The 23,238-nt window shown below is 43.8% G+C and overlaps 2 protein-coding genes across 8 annotated transcripts in view; one reads left to right on the top strand and one right to left on the bottom strand.

Annotated features, from left to right (window-relative positions):
- The first annotated feature begins 3,180 nt into the window (after nt 1-3,180).
- The window catches only part of LOC122622143 (sodium/calcium exchanger 3), a 36,817-nt gene continuing 16,759 nt past the window's right edge, over nt 3,181-23,238 (top strand). For 5 of the 7 annotated variants that reach the window (XR_006326270.1, XM_043800363.1, XM_043800359.1 and 2 more), the window contains exons 1-2: nt 14,166-14,311; nt 16,279-18,461. Coding sequence is in view for 6 of the 7 variants with exons in the window: in XM_043800363.1 (XP_043656298.1) it covers nt 16,606-18,461 (1,856 nt within the window). In the remaining variant the exon portion in view is untranslated. Of the gene's footprint in view, nt 3,331-13,460; nt 13,671-14,165; nt 14,312-16,278; nt 18,462-23,238 lie in introns of those variants that run through there. The other 2 variants (XM_043800360.1, XM_043800361.1) reach the window with 2 other exon arrangements.
- On the bottom strand, nt 10,867-12,664 carry LOC122622146. The gene is made up of 2 exons (XM_043800367.1): nt 11,452-12,664; nt 10,867-11,384 (listed from the first exon to the last, which is right to left on the bottom strand). Exons 1-2 carry the CDS (start codon nt 11,747-11,749, stop codon nt 10,867-10,869), a joined length of 816 nt encoding a protein of 271 aa, XP_043656302.1. The 5' UTR covers nt 11,750-12,664.

Here is a 23,238-nt window from a genome sequence, read left to right as displayed (position 1 = left end):
TCTAGATGTTTTACTTGCAACAACATGTGGAATTGGCGTTTCGAAAAGAGGTAAAACAAGATTTCAGTTGATTGCAAATGCACAGAAAAAAAGTTAACAAAAGGTTTTTAAATTTTTAAACTGCTATTTAAATTCGTAACAGTCCCATGATTTTATGATTGCCATTATTCATTCATTGAATTGAGTTATCGTTACAAATAATCATACACATTCGAAAGAAAAATCGCGACAGTTTTATTCCTACACGCGAACTGGAAACGAGGCTATAAACATAAATATATTGCTCATACGCCCGTGTTCACCCCTGCAAAAGCAGCCCCCCGGAAAGCAAACAGAAAAGCGGACGAAAAAATGGACTCCAAGTACAAAGGCAGGAAAAAGTTGTGAGCACACACAATATGACACATGTGTCTGTGCTCCCGGCTGTACTTACAGCAATGGCGTGCAGCGTTTGCTTCTCTTACGCTACTTCTGCTGCTTTCACTGCTGTTGTTTCCATTGCTGCGTCTTTATGGCCATAAGGCTGAAGCTGTTGTCGCGGCAGGTCTCTCAGGGGCAACATGGGGAGGTCGCTACGACAGCGGCAACATTTGGGTCTTATTAATTTCCGTTTTGCTTATTTATTTTTACGACGCCTCGCACAGCTCGCCATTCAGTTCGCAGTTCTGGGCCCGTCAGCCGTCGAACCGCCGAGCCCCCCAGGTCCCCAAATTCAAACGCAGTCGCTAGAGCCAAAAGAACATTTGTAAGAAATTCCGGCCTAGAAGGCATGGAGATGCCCTACGATTGTTTGGACGCTATGAAATACTTACCGAACAGTACTGTAAAATATTGTTTGTTCCTAAATTTGTTTGGATAAGTTTGTTAATTTAGCTTTATTTTATAGCGGTAAGCTTAAAGCAAATATACTCTAAACTAAGAGGTTTAAATAAAGAGGTTTAAAGGTTGTTGTGACAGTTAGAGTACGAGAATTAAAGTTGCCATTATGACTTTCTATTACAAGTGAAGTATTTAAGTAGAAGTATTTAAAATAATTGTGTTTGAATAGGTAAATCAAATTATTATTAAACTTGTTTAGTGGCATAACTATAATTAAGTTTTGATTAAGTTGAGTATTATTAATTTCAATGGCATGATATTAAAAAATTAGGAATGCATAATAACGAACCTAGCTTGACACATTTTAAAGGCGTGATGCTGAATAGAGAGTCTAGCAAAAATGTCGTAATCAACTAAATCACATCAAGAGAGAACGCTATAGCCGAGTTCCCCGACTATAAGAAAACCGTTACTTCCATTCGTTGAAAATGAAACATTTAAAAAATTTGCTGGCATATTGATAGAAATTGCAAAAAACAATAATATAATGGGGAAAAATAATAAACGTTTCAATATTGTGGGCGTGCCAGTTTTGGGTGGGTTATGGGCGTTAGAGTGGCGTGGCAAAACGCTTTTCTAGCTTTTAGCTAGATCTTTAGATCTCGACGTTCATACGGACGGACAGATAGACGGACTCGGCTATTGATTCTGATCAAAAAATATATATATACATACATATATGGTCGAACACGCTTCCTGTCTCATACTTTTCAACGAGTCTAGCATACCCTTTCACTCCATGTGTAACGGGTATAACTATACAGGGAAAGCCGTTTATTCATTAAATCACCTAACAATTAAGTTATATTTTTAGTTAGAAACCGTTTTTAGTTAGAAATTTAGTTCTGAATGTAAACATTGAATAAATAATTAATAAATATTAATATGATAAGAAGTTGAATACTGTACTTCTAAACGTAAATATTATAATTGACTAAGCTTACGAAATTAACAACGATATAATTACCAAAAATTAATGAAAATAGCGCCACTTGATCCTTTAACTGGTTGTTGAAAATGTATTTAAATTTGACCTTATGACTTTGCACAATAATTTCTATGTGAGAGTAAGCACTTTCCGAAACGGTGCATATGGTTAATAGACTGTTTTCCAAGCATAGAGTACAGGTAAACTCGGCAGCAACTTTTACCAACCGACTTAACAGGGGCGTCAAAAACTTACGCGCTTGCTTGTCTAAGACAGCGGGAGGTACAGGTGGGGGTGTGGGCTATACTAACTCGCAATACTACCACACCACCCTCCCCAGCCGTTACCCCCCTGCGAAATGCGCCACTGCAACGAGAGGAAAATGGGAAACATCGGAGAGCGTCAGCGAGAGAGAGCGGCGCAGTTGTTATCGCCGTTCCTTATCCTTATCCTGTGCACTTTCTTCCTTATCTCTCCCACTTTCCCCCGCCCTCCCTCGCCCACACCACTTTTCGTGTGCACGTCGGGTGCCGTTCGTGTCGCGACATTCGGCACTTTTAAAGAGGCAGTCGGCCAATGTGGCAGTCGGTTACTGGCTCGCAGGTTAGTCTTTCATTATCCGGCGTATGAGCGTGTAACGTTTTCTCCGTGATTTCCACACGCAGCAGCGGTAAATACAACAACAACGAAAGAATCAACCAAAACAATAACAACAACAATAAAAGAGAACAACGGCAAACGGTTTTTTCGCTGCGCTTCTCCTATTTTAAGTGCCGAGCGTTTTACTATTTTTACTACACAGCAAAACATACACAGATACACATATGCACAAATATATGTATTTGTTGATGTGTGAGTTGTGCTTCAGTCAACAATAAAAACAAAAACAGTGTTAAAAGCTAGTGAAATGATCTTCCATAAATAAATTTTCAAAATTAATTTAAGAGCAAAATTACATGAAGGAAAATGCCAAGCAAGTGCAGCTAAAAACCCACAGTGATGCTGTTGGAGAATCAAAACTAGGCTAAATATCTTTGCATACTTTTGGGAAAGTTGTGCGGCACACACACACACACACCCGTTCGTACACACACACAGGACCTGCGCCTGCGGTCGCCGACTTTTGAACCTGGTTTCTGACCATTGGCCGTTGACCACTGACCGCGGTGCCGGCCGCCTCTTTTCACTTTTGGCAACGCGAACTGCAGCATCATCTGCAAAAAATGCAACTGGGAAGGAAACTGTAAGAAACGAAAAGGATGTGCACGAAATCGGCATAGACCAGCAAAACTGGCAAAAAGAGTTCAGAGCGGTGCGGTTCAACAGCCCCCGGGTGTTCGTGTCAAGCTCGAAATTCGCAAATTCGGCGTCTGCTTCGTGCATCTGTATCTGTGTATCTGTATCTGGTGCATCTGTGTGCGGCCATTCTGCAGCTGCAGCTCTGCAGCGGCGAAAATTGTGTCAGCAGCATCGGCAGCGGATCCTGCAGCTCGCCACACTGGCGCCTCCATCTCCGATTGCCGGTAATGTATTCATTTTAGCCGTTTCACCCAAGCACGACTTAATCACTCATACGCCCCATGTGAAGTACCGTGCGGTATGGCTTAGACATTACGCATACGTCCCGTGTGTGTGAGTATGAACAGTGCGGGCGGTCTTACCTTGACAACGGACGGGGGCAGTCCGTGACAATTGTCAGTTTGTTTTCCCATTTTCGTTTCGCTATCGATTAAGCCCTCTGGCCCCCTCGTTTGCCCTTTGTCTGCGAATTAGCGACAACTTCTGGGCCAAGCAGCATAAGGCTTTGTCCACTGTCTTTGTCTAACGCCTAATTGAGTCTTTTGTGAGACTCAAGAGACGAGCAGCACCGCAGAAGAAAATAAAAGCAAATGGGGAGTCCAGTTGACACCGCCATAAGTTCGAATTTTAAGTTCCCTTTGTGCCCAAGAAAGAACGCTTTAACGAGAAAGAAAGCTATAGTCGAGGGACTTTGTTTGGCCACTAGCGTTAGAGTGGTAGTGCCCAAAATGTTGTTGGCATATCGAAATTGGCTTGTGCTTAATCTTAACTTTTTAGCTCTTACCTCGGGAACTGATCTCGACGTTAATACGGATAGACGAAAGATAGACGGACAAACAAAACTAAGGACATTTGCCAAAAAAAGGTAAACTTAAAATTTCGGACAAAGCATTTGTGGGTTAAAAGTTATATGAATTATATTTTACTGTCTCGTATAGATACAATTCGTTTAATTTTAAGAACAGTTTGATTAAACTAGGCAGGGCTTAAAGTATCATGCCATCTTATAGTGTATCCATAGGAAACAGGAAAGGAAAACAATCAGCACGGACACAACAATTAGAAAACGGAGCACTCGCGACTCCTGCCCGACTCATAGAGCGATGGGTGGAAGCATTTTCCTTTGTCAATATCATTTAAGCTATTCGCTTCGCTTGCCTGACATTTGCTTACCATTTCATTTGCTTCATTTCAGGGTTCACTTTGTCCCTTTGTACAAATAAATAGCCATTTATTCATTCGCTCGGTTATGGGGCTCCTTTTCACTGACCAATGAATAGAGGAAGTTAGCCCCATAAGTATTTGTCAATTGGACACAATTGCGGGATGGCCAGAAGTCTCAATAAAACTCAGTTTGGGTCTTTATATCTAATCAATCTGAATGGCAACAATTAACTAGCTAATCAATCCAGTGCCAAATCATCAGCATGACTCGAAGCACTCCAAATGCTCGATTTTCTGACTCTGATAAGAGGAATACCTTGGGCAATTTAAAATTGGTTTGCAGCATATTTAGCGAAATGGAGAATATCCAGATGAAACAAGCTTTTGGGAAATTCATTTAATTTATAGCACCGTCAATTAAAAGCCACCGACCACACAGCCAACCAGCACCAAAACTCTCAGATGAAAATTCAGCGCTTTAAAGGCTTAGAGAAAAGTGGCAGGCACTCAAAGGCTTACGCCATGCATACGTAGCAGCCGCAAACAGTGGCAGAAATCCTATTTTTTCCATTTTTGGTGTGAGAAGCGACCAACTTTTCTAACTAACAAAAAATAAACCGCGCACATGTGTACACAAAAGAAACTCGAGGAAGAAAACTGCAAATAACAAGATTCGGTCATGTTTGATTCATGAAACCAGCGGAAAGTTCCAGCCCCTCACCCAATTGAACAACAATGGTGAAATAAAGTTACAGTTGCAGTGGCGACGGCAACTGGAAGCCAACATTTCGCACAATGGCGCAGAATCAACATCTTTAGCAGCTGCCGTGCTTCCTGAAAAAAAGAGCCCCAAAAAGCACACTTTCGAGTGTAGAGTTTATGCAGGATTCCGCTGCAGCAGAGTTAATCACGCATTCGTCTGACAGGAACAAATCTCTAGCTACGGGGCATAAATAAAAAACGCAGCCAGTTTCGCCTTGCACATTTTCCTGCTAGATTTACCGTGTATGTGCCCACATTGCGCAAATTGCGCATACGCCCAGTAAGCCGTCGAAATGGGCAGATCTGCTGGCAATTTGATTAAGGCCAGCGAGCCATAAAGAACGTAGAGAAATGCTGAAACAGGACTTACTTCTAAGCCATCCAAGACGACCAAAAAATGCAAGCAGAGTCCTTTGAAAAAAAGAAAACGCAAAAGACTCGATTGCTCAGTTTCTCGGGGACGGCAATTAAATTGCGATGGCAATGATGGCGGAGCCGGCAAATATGTATAAATTAAAAGAGATAAAAATTCCATAAAGATGATAAAAATCAAAAGGAATGAGGGAAAGGCGAGGCCATAAATAAAGGAAAAACATCTAAAAAGGGACGGGAAAATGGGGACAGAATCACAAAATGGCGGACACGGCGCTGACAGGCGAGTCTTAAGTCAGCTTTTGTGGCGAAACAAAAGACGCGCGAAAAGAACAGGATATTGGGATATCTAAATTACCGTTGTCACGCACCTAAGTTCACTCACACTCAGTCTCACACATACAGACAGCAAAGTTAACACACACACTCACAGCACGTAGGCATCGAAATGTCGGCATTGTGTCAGCACGGAAACCAAAGAGAAAACCTTTCATTTAGCTTTTCTCCGCCCATTCAAATGGTCGAGTTCCATTGACTGCGCGAACAAAGGCCAAGGAAATGATAATTTTCCGCTCAACAGACACAGAAATATCTACATGTGTGTGTGGATTCGGTTGTCGAAATAAATTGCCAAGAAATGAAATTGAAACGCTTTCAATTAACTCTTCGCATGGGGTAGCTCTAAATCCTTGTCACATTAACTGGAGCTCGCCTTCTGGTTTCAATTAGGTCGATGTGACGCGTGTTTGAAATATTCATCGAGGGCCCAGCCAGCAAAGGCCATAATCAGGTGCGTTAAGGTAAATAATTTAAAAGTGATGGGGGCTTTGCTCCACAGCGATACATGTCGGATATCACACACGTCAGAGGAATCTTCAGCTGCTCTCGTTCGAACTTAATTTCCATTTCAATTTTCCCCATTCATTGAGGTCCGTATCTTGCCATCTCACCCATTACATCGCTCTGCCCTCTCACTCTATTACAATTGGACCAAAACTACACAGCCACACTGGAAAAATATATATTGTGAATTTTGTGTTAAGAACATATTTTCAATATGCTTATTTATGCTTATTGATCACATGGACTAAAGCCAGTCAATGCATAAAGTTTTTTAAGCCTGTTTTAAAATGGGTTTTAAAAGTGGAGCTAACCTTTCCGGCATTCCTGGAAGTATAAACTATTTATGTTGAATTTATGAAGAAGTATAGAGCTTGCGTATCAAATTGATTTTGCCCCCTATGGCATATATATATGTATGTACGTAGTAAGCTAGGGGGCGCCATTTTGGCTCTGTTTGTCGGCATCCTAATGGATTTCCAAGGCGGAGCATAATAATTTGTTTGTGGGCCGAAACTGTTGCTCCGGCCGGGAAGTTTGCCACACGATTATTAAGATTATAACGGCGTCGATGATGATGATGATGATTATGGCGATGGGATAATGCGACTTTTCCCAGGGATTTGGAGGCAGCCAGCGCCATCCTTGCCTTTTTCATGCCCAAGCAAGCACACGAATTATATGACAATGGCCAGACTGCACAGTGCTAATCGGCTATGAGGATCAACGGTCCGTCCCGCAAATCAGCATTGAATCATTGGGGTAAACAAAATAAACGAAGAACTAAAATCACTTGGCCAAATGTTTGCTTTGCTGATTGCCACGACTTAATCAAGCTATCTGCGTCAGCATTTTCAAACATTGAAAGATTGATTGATGCACTGACTGGTTGCTACTTTTTCCTGCCCGAGGAAACACCTGGTCAACTGGTAAACCATCCATGAGGTATCATCATCATCGCGGAACTGACGAACCTGCTGCTGACACACGGTAAATGGTCGAGTTCAGTCGCAACTCTTTGGCAAACACAACTGGCATTCTTGTTTCAGTTAAAGTTTTTCCAAAAGGGGGGTGGGGGTGGGGAACACCCCTGCGGAAGCCAAAGTTGGGTAGCAAATAGCTTGGGCTAACCACCCACCCACTTGATATGGCAATGGCGAACAACTTTAACAACGCTATCTAAACCAACTTTGGCATGTCAGGGCCTCGATTCCTCCGCATTCGAGTGAAAACTGGTTTGGGGGTAGAGCTGGAAAATCAATAGGAGCGCTGCGACATACACACGCATATGTTTATACGGCACGCAGCTGCTTTACCCATTTTTCACTTCCCAACTCCATCTGCTTTCGCTTCACTCCGTAAATCATGGCTAGCAAGTGATAATATCCTGCCCGAAAACTCGACTATTTGACACTGCCACCGAACACCGCGATTATTCATTGAAAGTAAGCTTATCGCACGGAGTACTATTTTAAGCTTGAGAAGCAGTAAAACATTAAAGAAAACTGTGGAAACCATGGAAAGTAGTGTAAGCAGTATACTTGTGTATCCCATACTCGTATATCTTCCCACTTAATGGGGCTTGTTTTTAGAGAATAGTTAATTATAATTTATGATTGAGTTTTTGTCAGAGTCTTGCCATTGTGGAAGACAACTGGCATTAACATTCAGCCAGATGACTTCATGGTTGTTCCGGTATTGTAGAAGCCCTATAAGAAAATACTATTACTCAGAGCAAGACGTGACTAATGTGTGTACCAACGTCCTCGAGTTGTTTTCTCCAGAAGAGGAGAGAGGGGTAAATCCTCTAATGACCTTTTCTGCGTGTATTTCTAGTGCACATAAACTTTTGTACCAGTAGATAGTGCAATACAAATGCCAAATGGCATCCCCATCCTCTGTGGCATCCTGACATTTAAGGTTGATGTGATTTGAAATCAAATCAATGTCAATGCCAGCCCGCGATGTTCTGATATGCGATGCTGGCCTTGATTGCGCTGCCTGATTGCCATTGACCAGTGATGTGAGTCCTTTAAGGCAGATATGGAAGTGCATAATTGACAGGCCAGCAGGAATCTATCCGCCTCACCCTAGACGCACACACACACAGCCGAGCCACGAGATAGGAATGTGTAGCCTACTTGCAGGCACGCAGCCTAAAAGCCTGTTTCCGCTGATACGAGAATTGGCGCTCTGTTGCGTCCGTTTCGCAGTCAAGTGGCAAACACACGCCCACTCACGCCCAAGCACTTTTGTTCAGACACTCAGGGAAAGATATAAGGATATACAGATGTAAAATTAAATGATGTAGAACTCGAATGTGGATAATTGAACTTTGAAAAGAAGTTTCGAAGCAATCCCATTTTAATGGATAAAAGCTGTAAGTTAAATGTGTAATTCAACGGTCCTCAAAGGTCATGCATTACTTTTATTGAAATTATATCACCATACTTTTTCCAAAGTGTTGAGACATTCGCTAAACGCCCGACTATTTAAATCTTAGCCGAGAGCTTTATGCTCGGATTTGTGTGCGTTACTTTGTTAATGTGTGAAACACAGTTATAAATAAATAAGAATGCTCGAAACTCACACACCCGCACACATCCTTACAGCAAGAGGCATAAAAAAAGGGATATTGTTAAATAATAAACAGTTTACGCTCTGACAACACACAACAGGCGTGAAGATGAAGGGCGGTGGGGCGAGGCCGTTGAACTGTCAACACACAATGATACACATCTGCAGCCCGCACATCCACTCACTCACACATCTGCAGCAGATAAGGACCCTCACACACATACCATACCACACTCCTCACACAAGTTCTGTGACAAGAAGGCATTTGAAATCGACGATTCGCGTAACGACCGTCATCAAACTTGTTGTTATAACGTCGCAGCTACAGCAACAAGGACAATATCAAAATGTCGCCAATAACCGGTGGGTTTACGGGCTAAAATATGCTGACATCGCCAACTGTTCCCACTCAGTCCCGTATTAAACATGTCATTTTACGTCCCAGGACTCGAACATCTAACAGCGAACAGTGAGCTCTGAACACCGAAACCCATCAGACATTCTCTTGTTAGCATAACGAATCTAAATACCTTTGTCACGGAAGCCTGACAAATCTAGTGTCTGAAACAAAGCCCCCACAAAGGACATCACAGACTATGGCAAACCTTATCTGCCTGGCAATGAAATCACCGGCAGTCAGGGGGGTTTTTGTGGAAAGCGATGTATGGCTTAGGTAAAGTGTGCAAAAACATTCACTCAGTTAGGCAGATTTCCCCTGATTTCAGACTTCACGAAAAGACTTTATCGCTCGGTGAAAGTGTCAGGTGTTTTTCCCCAGTGACTTGTGCGTTTACCTTCTGTGGGTATTTTGCTAACTATTTAATTCAGTTACTTTCTGTTCAATCGCAAGCCTTATCTAAGCCATGAGCATTTTTTGAGTTTGTATCATTAAGACAATGACGTTATAGTAGCTATTAGGCACTGCTCAATATGACCGGATCGCATAACACCGCGAACCAGAAAGCGAGAATATCAAGATCTTGAGTGGCTATCAGGAATGGTCGCACAAACGTAATTGCCCCTACTTATCGCCACTGGTTCGGGACCCTCCATTGTATATCTCCCTATCGAGTCTCAGTATCTAAGGCCGCTCCGTGCGTCATATATATGCACATATAAATCTACACGATCTCCGGGAATAGAAACGGGCCAGTTGATAGCGGTGGTTTCCGAAGTGGCGATTTGATTAGACGACACGTGAATGCTCTGATTTATACTTCACGAAAATCAAATTCGAAACAGAGCTAACGATTTACGCAAGAGTCAAACACCGAAAGTACCGAAACCGTATCCCCAGGTAAGTTCGTGCCACGCCCATCACTCGACGGCCAGCAACCCACGCATCCCGTTATCTCACTAGTACTGCGCACCTGGCTGAGCGGCAGTACGGCGGCTCAGTTGCTTGCCAGGAAGCGAACCCACCCGACGGGCGGGAGAAACTATGCATTGTCACGCCTGAGACGAACGGCAGGGCTATCTAGTACACCATCCACTCTTGAGACTGCAGCGTTCAGTTTCCTGTCAAGTCCCACTTCCAAGTCAAGTCCCACTTCCATCATCCTCATCTCCGCCAGCACAGAGTATAGAGTCAATCCCATCCCGGAGTGAGTATCCCTGGCGACTAATCCCACAGCATTTCACTTTTATTATTTGAGGCGAGAATGAGATGTCTAAGACTATTTACAGTGGCAGTCGAAAGAGTAGCATTCAAAATTTCAAACATTTCGTGTATAAAAATTCTATTGTGAAACCATAAAAGTGAAACTTCTGTGAAGCGAATTCTTATACTGAAGCGATATCAAGTTGTGTTTCTATATCTGTGGAGCAATTGATGCTCTAGATATAGGTATAAAAATGAATGAATAGATGCGCTAAACCCATAAACATGCCCAAATATAGGTAGAATGCAGCTCCCAAGCTGAAAACGAGTTCAGAAATAGTGTTACTAAACTAAGATTCACTAAATTCAATTATTATCATTATTATCATAATGATTCTTTCCTTATATTAATTAAGATCCCTAATTAAAACATTATATCAAAGAGTTAACAATAATTTGTAAATTCTACATTGGTTTGAAGAAAGCTCTTCTTGACAAACTCGTGCACAATGATATGTTCAGGCCAAAATCCCGGATTTAAAATCATGTAATATATGGAATCGGGCGCCATCACTTTAAACGATGCAATTTTTCGTCTTTGCTTATTATATATTTTTCTGACGATGATGTCATCGGGATTGGGATGAAGGAGTTTGGCAATTATGTAGTGCTTAAGGGCATCTTCAGTAGTTGAAGTTATAAGCCTAGATACGAACACAGCCTTCATTGGAGGAACAGCTTTAAGAATATCCGGATTTGGTTGTAGAGGTAGTACCACTGGAGCCGCATTATGATGCCATATTTTCACTAGGTGCATACCCGTAGCATTGTTTTTAACATTAGATGACTCTGCATCTTCTACGTCTTTGTCGTCATTAGTATCCCCAAAAGTGGGTGGTGGGTTTTTACAGGGGTTAGAGCTTAAGGCACCGTCCCCAGGGGAAGCTGGCAGTTGAGGGTCTACTATTAAGTAATAATAAAAGATAAATTAGATGATTGAATAATGGGATAGTTAAGTTTAGAGTCTTACGAGATGTAAGATGCGATTCCAGCTTCGCCAACTTGTCATGCACGGCTCTAATTTCCTTAAAGAGTTCGGTAATTTCCGTACGCGTTTGCTTCATAAATCTTCCCATCTGAGATTTGATCACCCTGCAGTTTTCACAGGTCCATTTGAGTCCACTTTTTTCTTCAATCATTTCCACTACATTATCCGTTATGCCCGCGCACTTGGCATGTGCATATTCGTCACACAGCCAGCACCTAACATGCTCATCATTGGAAATACAATTGTTGAATTCGCAGCCTTCAATACAGCAGATCAACATTTCCAAAGTTATGTAGGCAAGTGTACAAAGCAAGCAAACAAATGACTAATATCACCAGTCTGGTTGGGTGCACAATAAGTGGAATAGATAACTGTACGCGACACTCCAAAACTATAATAATTTGCAGTACAACAATATTAACCAACAAGAACCAACCACCAATGCCGTGCTCGAAGTTATACAGCAAAAAAATGCGATAAATTTCAACCGAATTTAATAAGAAATATAAATCTCCAAGCTTTCGGAGCACTGATTATGTGCGTGAATATGTTTCGAGGTTCAAGTGACGAATGACGACTTTTGCTTTTTTTTGTCAACATTGGGGGAAGAAACCTCCAAACTGCCAACTTAATCGCTAAACCAACTTCTCGTTACTTTAACAATCTAAGTTGAATGACACTTTACCAGTACAAAAACATAGTATTGAGAATTTAAGCAGCAACTTGTTTAAACTAGTACCGAAACGCATATACCGTAGGTTTTAGATAAGATTGTGTTGTGAAAATAAACCAAAAATCATCGCACACGCGTACAATTCAAAATACTATTTGTTTAAATTCGTACCGAAAAACTTCACCTTGTGTGCTAGTATTTTGGTCGTATACGTACATTCATGACGCTATGTGGGAATATATGTACATAAAATCACACGGAAAGACGCTTAGATGGGAGACGGAAAATATGCGAATAAATGATGTGGGGCCACCGAGCATATGTATGTATATAGTATATCCTCATGATTTGCTGTAATCCTCACATATCTGCCCGGCATATTGCGACTGGCTCTCTACCATCGCATCGTCTTTTGTTCACGGGGAAAGTGCTTTTGAAATGAAGATCCACTCGGCCAACAAAATTAGCACATTTGCATGGCTACCGAATGATTGCCTGCATTTTGTAAGACTTAGCTGAATATCACAGACAATAACAACAATCCCATGAGCAAATAGCAAAACAAAATTATATGGCAGCGAGTGAAAGGTGGGGGAAAATCAAATGATAGAGAGCTTGAAATGCAAGCGAGCGGTTAATAATAAAAGGGGGAATCATCACACGCATAAGGTTATATGAGCATTTAAATACTAAACAGCAATTCGTTTGTTGAAGGCTCTTTAAATTTGGATTAACTATAGAGCCACATTAAATGAGATTTATTAGTAGAATTTATGTACTTCTCTATTTGAAGCATTAGATAAGATCGACTTTTTTATCTGTGTCAGTAATTACGAAATGTGGTTCTATTCCAGAGGGGAAACAGTACATTAGGAGAGGGTTGGGGCATTGAGCAGTAAAGCTTCGGAAATTTATATCCACAATAATTAAAAATACACTTTTATGCTCTTTGAAGAAATCGTATCTCCCCTTTAGTTATTATCAATCACATTTCGACGCTACAGCTGTGGCGATAGTTTTCCGACCCGACCCGTCCCCGTTTCTGTTTTTTGCCATATTTTCCGTGTCTGAGCTCGCCCGATTTTCCAACGCATGGATGGGATGGGGTGGGGAAAGCGAAAAAAGCCGAGCAGAGAACAAAACCAAGTCCGTGCCCGTGCCAGTGCCCACCAAATAATTATGAACTGGGGGGCGACACAGAGACATGAGCATGACAGAGAAATACCGACAGATAAAGGGAGAACAGGGAGGCAGACAGACAGGTGGTAACATGGGGATTCTGGCGGTGGATTTAGTCGTGCCTGGGCTGCCAAATGCGATTGCGAGTCGCGAAAAAATGGAATCCGAAATCTGTGCCAGCTGACGAGCGAATGAACTTGGCGGTCTCTACATGAAAACATCTGTACCGGGAACTACTTAACAGTCAATTAGATTTTGTGTTTGATTTACTAGACGATTTCAGGCGGGAATGTTCCTTGAACTTGGAAGCAAACCGAAAAATTGCATCCTCTCGAATCCGTCGAAAAACGTATGTATGTTTGGATGTAAATATATATATATATGTACATATGTATGCATATAACGGTACAGCGTCAACGCAACGTAAACAAACTGCCCCTCCGTTTGGCCCGCTCAGTTTGCCCATTCTCATTTCCACACTGAAAAAAAAAGCCGACGAAAGCGTAGTGTCAAATGTGGCCACGTCTATTTTCGAAAATTAAAACAATATAAACAGGCAAATAGTTAGCCTCTTTACCCCTATAATAAAAGCGTTTATCCTTTTAGGATCACTAGTCTAGTTCATCAGCCTCTATCCGTCCGTATCAACGTCAAGATCTCGGGAGCTAGAAGATCTTAAATACCTCACACTTCCCCACTTCTTTTAGCTAAGTAATGGGAAGGGCATCTTATGGTCGCGGCACGTGAGCACAGCGATCCCTCTTTTGTTTTTCTATGTGTAATTCTATTCGCATTCCCACGTTCATACTCTTTCATATTCGCTCAGTCGCATTTCTCAGTCGCAGTCCTTGGCGAAACGCGGCGCGTTCGATCGCCAGACGATTATATTATTTTTTGTTTGCGCTAAATTTAAAAATCCACGTTAATTTTAGTGTTTCGGCCTTTAACGAGCATAAAGACTGCGGGAAAGATCGCGGATCGATCCGTTTGGTAAGCGGGGATATGTAAGCAAGCGTTTTTGGCCCGGGAGCACAGTTTTTTAATTAATTTGCAATCTCTTCACCCGACGTGCAACAGTTTTCCAATAATGGCCAAATGCAATTTGCCGCCGGAATAAAACAGAATAAGACGGGAAGAGGGAAGCGGGGCATGTGGAGCGCCTGCCCAGCATATGTTCCGTGCTCCCTGGGGCGTCTCATCCCCATTGTCTCATCCTCATTTGCTATCTCGGCTTTCTCCATATTCCCAGCTGCTCTCCGTCTCCCTCGCACGCTGTCAGTCTGTCCCGCTCTTTGTCTATCTATCTATGTGTATCGACTGCTGCTGCTGTCGGCTCTTGTTGTAATTGCTAAATTAATGCAAGCGCTGATGATTATCTTAGCCCCTGCGCCAGAAACGGTGGGGCATATTGATTTATTGGATTTCGAAGCCAGCGACAAAGTGTTGTGCCATCCGAATGGGTGTGTGATCCAAATGTGCATATTAAATAAAGAAATACTCGAGCTATAAATACACCAGAACTTTCACTGCAAGTGCTAGCCAGTCGAACTTTAGATGAATGGATTGTAGAGTGAGAAGTATCCCCTCTAAAGGCAAGAGCTTTCTTCCTGAACTCATGTTTTCTGTCAACACACATGCCGTACACACATAAGAGTTCCATAAGTATCAAAAGGTATCACAAGATTAGCATTAATGTTTCCTTTTTAATATTACTGAAAGAACCCATTCAGTTTCATTGGGTAATTAATTCCATAACCAATATTAAAGAGGACGTTGGTATTCCGATCTGCAAACAGGCAGATGTTTGACTGCGTGATATTCGAAGTTATAAAACTTTGTTTCCCCCTTTCTGCCAACTGTCAACAGTTTTTATCTGCAAGTGTGCATTTCATTCGTATTCGCATTTCCGCCTTATTCTTTGGTCTGTCTTGTCAGTTAGTCACTTGTTTGCTTTTTATTGCCATCCAAACGTTAATGCGCTGGGTTCTGTTTCTGTTTCTGTTTCTGGTTCCTGGTATTGACATTGGCGAAATATGTGCAAACATATGTGTATATAGAATATCGATCTTGGCCAGTCCCATTTCTCGGCATTTTCCGCTCTCTTTCGGCTTACAATTCAATCTGTTTTTCAGTTCCTCGGAAAATGAACTTTGTTTGCCTGTAGTTTGCGTCTGCTCTGGCAGATTTTATAGCTGCACTTTTGTTTATGTTTTATGCTGTCTATTTACGCATTTAATTTCGTTTTCGTGTAAATACACAAAACAGCTGAATAGAGAATGTCTGGCAAGGCTCAAAGAAAAGCTGCACCCGCCTCCACCGAAAATACGGACTAATTAATTTTAGTTTCCATCACTTTGGGAGATTGTTTCGTGAGTACGAGAAATTTTGTAAACTGGTGCACTTTTCTGTTGGAGAATGTGGTATTAAATATGTTTACAGCGCTCTAAAATTTATTTTACTTTTCTTTCATTTATTCCCTGTACATTCTAGTCATTTCCTAAAATTTGAACTTGTAGAACTATCATTTGTTGATGGTAAATTAAACATGTGAGTCTGTAATTCATACTTACCATGCAACATAAGCATATTTAGACAATTTTAAAGCATTTTATTTCCTAGTATATTCCAGATGCTTTATACATATTCCCTCAGATTTTGTTTGCGAACTAGTAAAGTGCTTCTGCAGGGACTATTCAGTTGTAGAGCTTTTTAAGGGGTATTTGAAAGATTTCCCAATTTATTGCACCACCGCTTGGCGATCTGGGCGGGCTCTTCTGTTCTAGCGACTATTTGCGGGCTTTCGCAACCTTCGCAGTGGCAATGCGCTCCGCTCGGCGACACACTCGTGATGCAAGGCACCCGAAATAAATGTCCAAGAATAGGAACCGCACTGTTAGTGGCGGCCAGTCAACTACCAACTAACTAATATATGCCTTCCCTTCCGCTTTTTCCCTCAGGTGCAGCGGCCCAACTGCGTCAGAGTGTTGAACGTGCCATTGCGAGAATGCCTTCTCGCGGTCCCACGTCATAGTTACCATCATTAGCACCGGGCCACCAAGACATTGGCAACTTGCAACTAGCAACACTCCCATCAGCAACACTAATTGCAACTGCAGCAGCAACTACCAACAACCACAGCAACAAGCAGCAGCAACTAGCGACTGCAACAGCACAAATCACAGCCAAATCGAACGCAACAAAGCTTCCAGAGACAGGCCAACGGGACAGCGAGTGCCCGAATCACTTCCAGGATAAGGAGAACCCATCCCAGCCAGTAACCAGCCATGCAGTTGCTCCTCAAGTCGATATTCACCTGCGCACTATTCGTGATCTTTGTGTACGCCACAGCCCAGTCACTGCTCAAAGTCCAGGAGACTGACGCGCGGCAGGCGTACCTCAATGTTACCTCCTCCAGCAGTAGTAATCTCAGCCAGGACGATGGCCACTTTCTCAGCCGGCGGCTAAGACAGGCCACGCATGGTGAGGAGGGCGATGAGGGGGCGCCCTCCCAGATGGAGGACGAGACTAGACAAATGACCAAGATCCATGGGGATGCACCGGACGTGGAGGAGCTGCGCGAATGCAATGAAGGTCTCGTCCTACCTCTCTGGATGCCGCAGCGCAACATTTCGGTGGGTGACCGCCTCATCCGCGGCTTTGTCTATTTTGTTCTACTGATATACCTGTTTGTGGGTGTGTCCATCATTGCGGATCGCTTCATGGCCGCCATAGAGGCCATCACATCGATTGAACGGGCTGTGGTGGTCAAGGGACCCAACAACACCAAACAGGTGATGCACGTGCGCATCTGGAACGAAACGGTGGCGAATCTAACGCTAATGGCCCTCGGATCAAGTGCCCCCGAGATCCTGCTCTCGGTTATTGAGATTTATGCGAAGGACTTTGAGAGCGGTGACTTGGGACCCGGCACCATCGTGGGATCTGCTGCCTACAACCTGTTTATGATTATCGCCGTATGCATGATTTGGATTCCGGCGGGTGAGGTACGGAGGATCCGGCATCTGCGGGTCTTCTTCGTTACCGCCCTCTTCTCGGTCTTCGCCTATGTGTGGCTGTGGCTCATCCTATCCGTGTTCACGCCCGGCGTGATCTTGGTCTGGGAGGCGATCGTGACCTTGCTATTCTTCCCGCTGACCGTGCTGTGGGCCTACATCGCCGAGCGGCGTCTTCTGGTCTACAAATACATGGACAAGAACTACCGGGTCAACAAGCGCGGTACCGTGGTGGCCGGCGAGCACGACCAGGTGGAGATGGATGCGGAGAAGGGCCCCAAACACCCAATGGTCACATCCGCGCGCGGAAACGACGCCGAGGCCTTCGACGAGGCCCGTCGCGAGTACATCAGTTTGCTGACGGAGCTGCGCCAGAAGTACCCCGACGCCGATCTCGAGCAGCTGGAGATGATGGCCCAGGAGCAAGTGCTGGCGCGGAGCAGCAAGTCGCGCGCCTTCTACCGCATCCAGGCCACCCGCAAGATGGTCGGCAGCGGCAACCTGATGCGCAAGATCCAGGAACGCGCTCACAGCGATCTCACCGAGGTTAAAGCCCAGCTGCATGCGGGCGACGACGAGGAGGCGGACGATCGCACCCGTATGTACTTCGAGCCGGGTCACTACACCGTCATGGAGAACTGCGGCGAATTTGAGGTGCGCGTGGTGCGCCGAGGCGACATCTCCACCTACGCCAGCGTGGAGTATGAAACGCAGGACGGCACCGCCTCCGCCGGAACCGATTTCGTCGGACGGAAGGGACTGCTAAACTTCCCGCCGGGCGTCGATGAGCAGCGCTTCCGCATCGAGGTGATCGACGATGACGTATTTGAGGAGGACGAGTGCTTCTACATCCGTCTCTTTAATCCCTCCGAGGGCGTGAAGCTCGCCGTGCCGATGATCGCCACCGTCATGATCCTGGACGACGACCACGCGGGCATCTTTGCCTTCACGGACTCTGTATTCGAGATCACCGAGTCCGTCGGCCGGTTCGAGCTGAAGGTGATGCGCTACTCCGGCGCCCGCGGCACTGTAATAGTGCCCTACTGGACGGAGAACGACACGGCCACCGAATCCAAGGACTACGAGGGGACCCGCGGCGAGCTCATCTTCGAAAACAATGAATCCGAGTGAGTTCAAATGTTTCATTAATTATAAACCAAATGGCATATTGCTGCATCAACTAATTGAATTCTACATAAGCCATTACCCTACTTAATTGGCTAAATGAAGAGTTTTATAAGTTCCGATATGATAATGATAGATGTTATTGTATTAACGCCGAACTAGGCAGTTTTTAAACGACAGTTTAAACAGTTTTTACTAGATATGTGAATTACGAAGTTACTAATTGGTAGGGAATTGCATCTAAAAAGGGATTTTGGAAATCATAATTTGCATAAACTGAGATGAATGAAAATAGGCATAATACGAAAGGACTTGGCAAGTTAAAGCCAGTTATAAGCAATTTAAAAATCAGATCTAAGCACTCAGCTATAATTATCCTGTTGCGGCGAAACAACCAAAGTCTCTCGCCCCTTTGTTATTTTGTTTGACCCACATAAGGCTAAAACACCTAGATATCATTAGTTTTCGCTCGAAACACCGGGTTAAGTTGTGCCTACACTTGCATGCCTCGAGTTCCGGATTGCGCTACCCTCGAATCCGGGCGAGTATATCCCGACCCCCGATGTCACGCAATGCGAGCTCCCAGTGGAGTATTTCGGCAAACTCGCAATTTCCGCTCTGGGAATAGAGAGGCGGCTGGATGTGTGTGAGACAGTGCGCCGCGAGTCGATTAAAGTCGGAAAAATTGGGGCTTTTCATTGCCGCACCAGCTGGCAGATGATGGCATTGCCATTGCCATTGGCCAGAAGCGAGTTGGAGTCCTTGGTTGGTATCCTGGGAACCGCCATCCCCAAACTCCCACCGTGAATCCATTATAACCCGGTGAATGTGTGTGCATGGGGGTATCCTGCTGTGTGCCCCTGGCCCAATTGTCCTGGCTGCGTGCTAGGTGACAACACCAGACCCCCAACCTTCCCCTCCAGACATTAACACCCGGCTCGCAGCCAAGAACGCTGCAATTAATTTTGCAAAATTTATTCATTTTGACAAACATTTGGCAGACGACAGCCGCAGTCAGTTAACTGCGTTTGCATATGTTTTTGCGGCTTTCATGGCCGTGTCCGAAATGTCGGGCAACACGCAACATGGGACATCCACATCAAAATCCCCATATACTCGTATGTAGGTCGAGGGTGGCTTTTTAAGATGATTTATGGCCCGAGAAATTGGCCAGCATATGCTGGAAATTAGGCTGGCCGAAAATCTGGGGACATGGCTTCAATTTGATGGGAGCTAATCATGACTTACTGACTTAATTAACGCATAAACCTTTCACACTGGCAAATAAGATAAATATCGAAGGGGTATTTCTAACTTAAATATTTATTTAATGCTCTAACATCGTGTCTTTAAAAATATTGATGAATACAATTCGAAACTTGTACGTTATTGTTGTTTCTGAAACAAGGTTTATACCGTGAAAGACGTCGGCTGTAAAGCTACTCAAATTTTCCAGTAGCTATACAACAAAAACTAATTTATAATTATTTGCCAAATGTCTGTACCTAATGCTCATTATATGAAGCGCTTACCCCGGGCATTTATCGTCTGTATGTTATTCCTAAGACTCCGCTGCACAAAGCCTCATTTATGGCTGTCCTGGCTGTCCTGGTTTTCTGCACTCCCCAGGGCGGTTTCGCGTAAAATTGTTTCGAACGCGTCGCCACAGACACAACATGAATTTTTGAGGGTCTTGCATTATTAAGTGGCAACGAAAGCGGGCGGACAATTAGGGGGCGAGGCACGTTGAACGTCAGCGGGGGAAAACTTACAGGAATTAAGTGGCAACAGCGATGACGTGCAACGTGCGAGGATGTACAAGGATGTGTCTTGGTGGCCGGGTGTCCTGCTGTCCCGGTGAAACGCTCCCAAAGTGCTCGTTAGACTGCTCCGGAGTTGGCTAGTCAGTGCTCAAGCCGTTTTCCCATTTGCGACGACAGTTGGAATGCTTTATAATGTTTGTTTTCCGATTGGATGGATGCAATTGCCGGGGCTCCACTTTATTCGCCATTATTTGCCAACTTTTAAAACGCTTCATTGTCGCCAGAGCCCGAATAAATTTTCTGAGCAAGTGCACGTCCTGGCGATCCTTGCGGCCTCTTTGTGGCTTTTACAGCCACTCAAGTTGAATGCCTTGCGGTGCCGTTGGTAATAATGTTTGTTTTAATGTTGCCAGTTTCGCTGGCAACTTGCCAGCCAAGTAACCCCAACAATCCCGACCGACTGCCAGCCGAACTCCTTCACATCGATGACGATCCCAGGGGCATCTTCTTTGCCCCTGCCACTTAAATGAGCAGTTGCCATATACTAGCTGACACAATTAGAGCGAATTTTATGTATTTTTAAATGGCTTTTAAAGAGCGGTTCCCTTTAAGTTACCCAAAATATGTGAAAAACCATTCGAGCAGCTAAATTACATCACTGAAAAATCTACTTTGAAGTCGATGCGTGCGCCTCCTGCTCTTAATTTAATGAAAATCAAATTCAGCCCCTGCGAACCGCACATCGTCAGATATACGTATATACATGTTGATATAGCCATACTTTCCAGACTGTTGCCAGCTTTCAGGCAGCGGAAATGCGCAGCAGCAGCATAAAAAACAAAAAGAGCACCAGAAGCAGCAGCCGTAGTCAGTACTGCCATAAAATTCCCCAACAAAACTAAAAAAAAGGAGAAAAAGTAAGTGGGCTGGGCTACAAAGTGCCAACACTGTTGCATAAATTTGTATAATCTGCTGGCCTCCGAAGTGGGCACACTTGGATTGAGTTATAGGACCTTAAATAACCGACTCTTGCAACGCGCTACGAGTAGTAAAAAAGAGGCCGAAATTCATAGTCTACTTTTCTGGGCCGCATTTAAGATAAGGCCCCCGGGAAGAAGCGGCGCTTCCATTAGTTAAAACAGACAGGTTTTTGCAGACAACTTTCACTGTGCGTGGCATTTGTTAATTAGCCACAAATTAGGTGGCTTGCCACATGGCCTAAATGCTGCTCCCCAGAGAAAAACAGAGGCGCATTAAAGATTCTCTTTTGGGCGACTTCAAGTTATCCACTTCACCCTCGACTTGGCCAGGTTGTTGCAGACAATCCTGGTTAAGCACCGCAAATGTGAGGCTTTGAGCACATAAAAGTCTAACATAAAGTATGCGAGAGGCAACGGAGCTAAGAGAAAATATTTTATTAAGCACACATAATCTAAAATTGAAATTTATGCTATTGTGGAAGCTGGAATCCAACCAACTTACAAGCTATCATCGTCCTGTGCGGCTTTTGCTAGCATTCCCTGTGGCCGGCGGGGAATTTCCCAGAACGAGCCCGCTGCTTAACTGACTGACAAGAAAGCGGGGTCTACCTTCAAGTGGTTGTCTTCGTCCATCCACATCCACATCCACATCCCAGCCAACATCCACCCGTCTCCCTTTTCGGCAAGCTGCCTAACTGCTATCCCGTTTACCCATCCATATGGGCACACAACCACAGTGCCCTCGACTTAGCCCATTTGGAGGCACTCAGGCAATGAATCCCGTGTCGGATGTCAGGAGTCTGCCAACCTGGGAACTCGATCCGCACGGAGTTCATACCTTGTTGGTATATCGCTAGACAGCGTTGCCAGCTATGAGTTCTGAGATATATCTATATTAGGAATGAAGTTGGTTTCATACAAAAAATTGCTAAATTGGATACATCAGTTAAGCCCAACAGCTAACGTAAGCTAAAATTTGTTCCAACAATTATACGAATTAGAATAATAGCAAGTGCACTAAAATAGCATCACTATGCTAGTTACTTATAGGAAATTGTCTGTTCCCACAGAAACAAATACAGGATGTGGCTAACGTGTGCCCTTTTAAACACGCCGCCAACACACAAAAGTTATTTAAGTCCTACATAATTTTCCTTGTCGAGCCAAATGGCTGAGGGTATCCAAAAGGGTATCTACTATTCGATCGGGCTGAGTGAGTGGGCCAAAGTTTCTTATTTGCCATTCAATTTACTTTGGTTTCTGGGTTTCTGTGCTACACGGGATCTCTGCTCCTCCTGTCCTGGCATACAAATTTACGAAGGAAGGAGCAGACAGCAAGTCGTCCGTCCGCACGTCCTGGCCAATGTCAATTGGTTGTTTGCGCCATTGCCGCTGATTCTTGGGTAGCCTGGGCATCTCATGTTTATCTAGATGTCGTTAGCATGAGCTGAGCCTTCTGGGGTCGTCCCTGATCCCCTGCTTCATCAGGCCCCTTTATTTTGGTTACTTCTGTTTTCATTTGCCTCGTTGTTATTATTATTATTATTATGACATCAATGGGAGCAACAGGGACTGGCTTAATCATCACCATGGGCAGAATGAACGTACTCCAGGGCCATCTGTTGCTCAAAGGGGTATAGGGTTACTCCAAAGGAGCTCCTTCACCATCCCAACCATAACCCTTGGTAACATCGTTTTGAGCCCGATACAAAACTCTTTAAACCGCCAAGACGGAGTAATAAAATTGGGCTTTACTTCGGTAATTGCAGCCCAAATAAAATAGAACCACCTCGCACCTAGGAAAACTTTTCTAATAAGAGAAAGTAACGCCTAAGCGAAGTTAAATTTGGAAAGCAATTTCGTTGACTTAAGTGCTTTGGCCAGCGTCAATTAAAAAATGTTTATTTTTGCCAAATGCCAGATGAAGGTTAAGCATGTCTATTTCCGAGTTTAATTAGAAGACCTTATTACTGAAAATTTCTTGGAAAATCTTTACTATCGACTTTGTAGCTTTACAATTGCAAATGTCAGCTAAA

This window comes from Drosophila teissieri, chromosome 3R (assembly GCF_016746235.2).
Source record: "Drosophila teissieri strain GT53w chromosome 3R, Prin_Dtei_1.1, whole genome shotgun sequence".
NCBI classification, from domain to species: Eukaryota; Metazoa; Arthropoda; class Insecta; order Diptera; family Drosophilidae; genus Drosophila; species Drosophila teissieri.
The sequence above is the reverse complement of the archived record's forward strand: the minus strand, read 5'-3'. Positions and strand labels throughout refer to the sequence as shown.

Bases quoted from the DNA above. Each gene is read 5' to 3' on its own strand.
- LOC122622146 (XM_043800367.1), bottom strand. From the start codon at position 11,749: ATGTTGATCTGCTGTATTGAAGGCTGCGAATTCAACAATTGTATTTCC. The intron at 11,385-11,451 runs GTAAGACTCTAA...ATTACTTAATAG, and splicing joins GGAATCGCATCTTACATCTC to TAGACCCTCAACTGCCAGCT.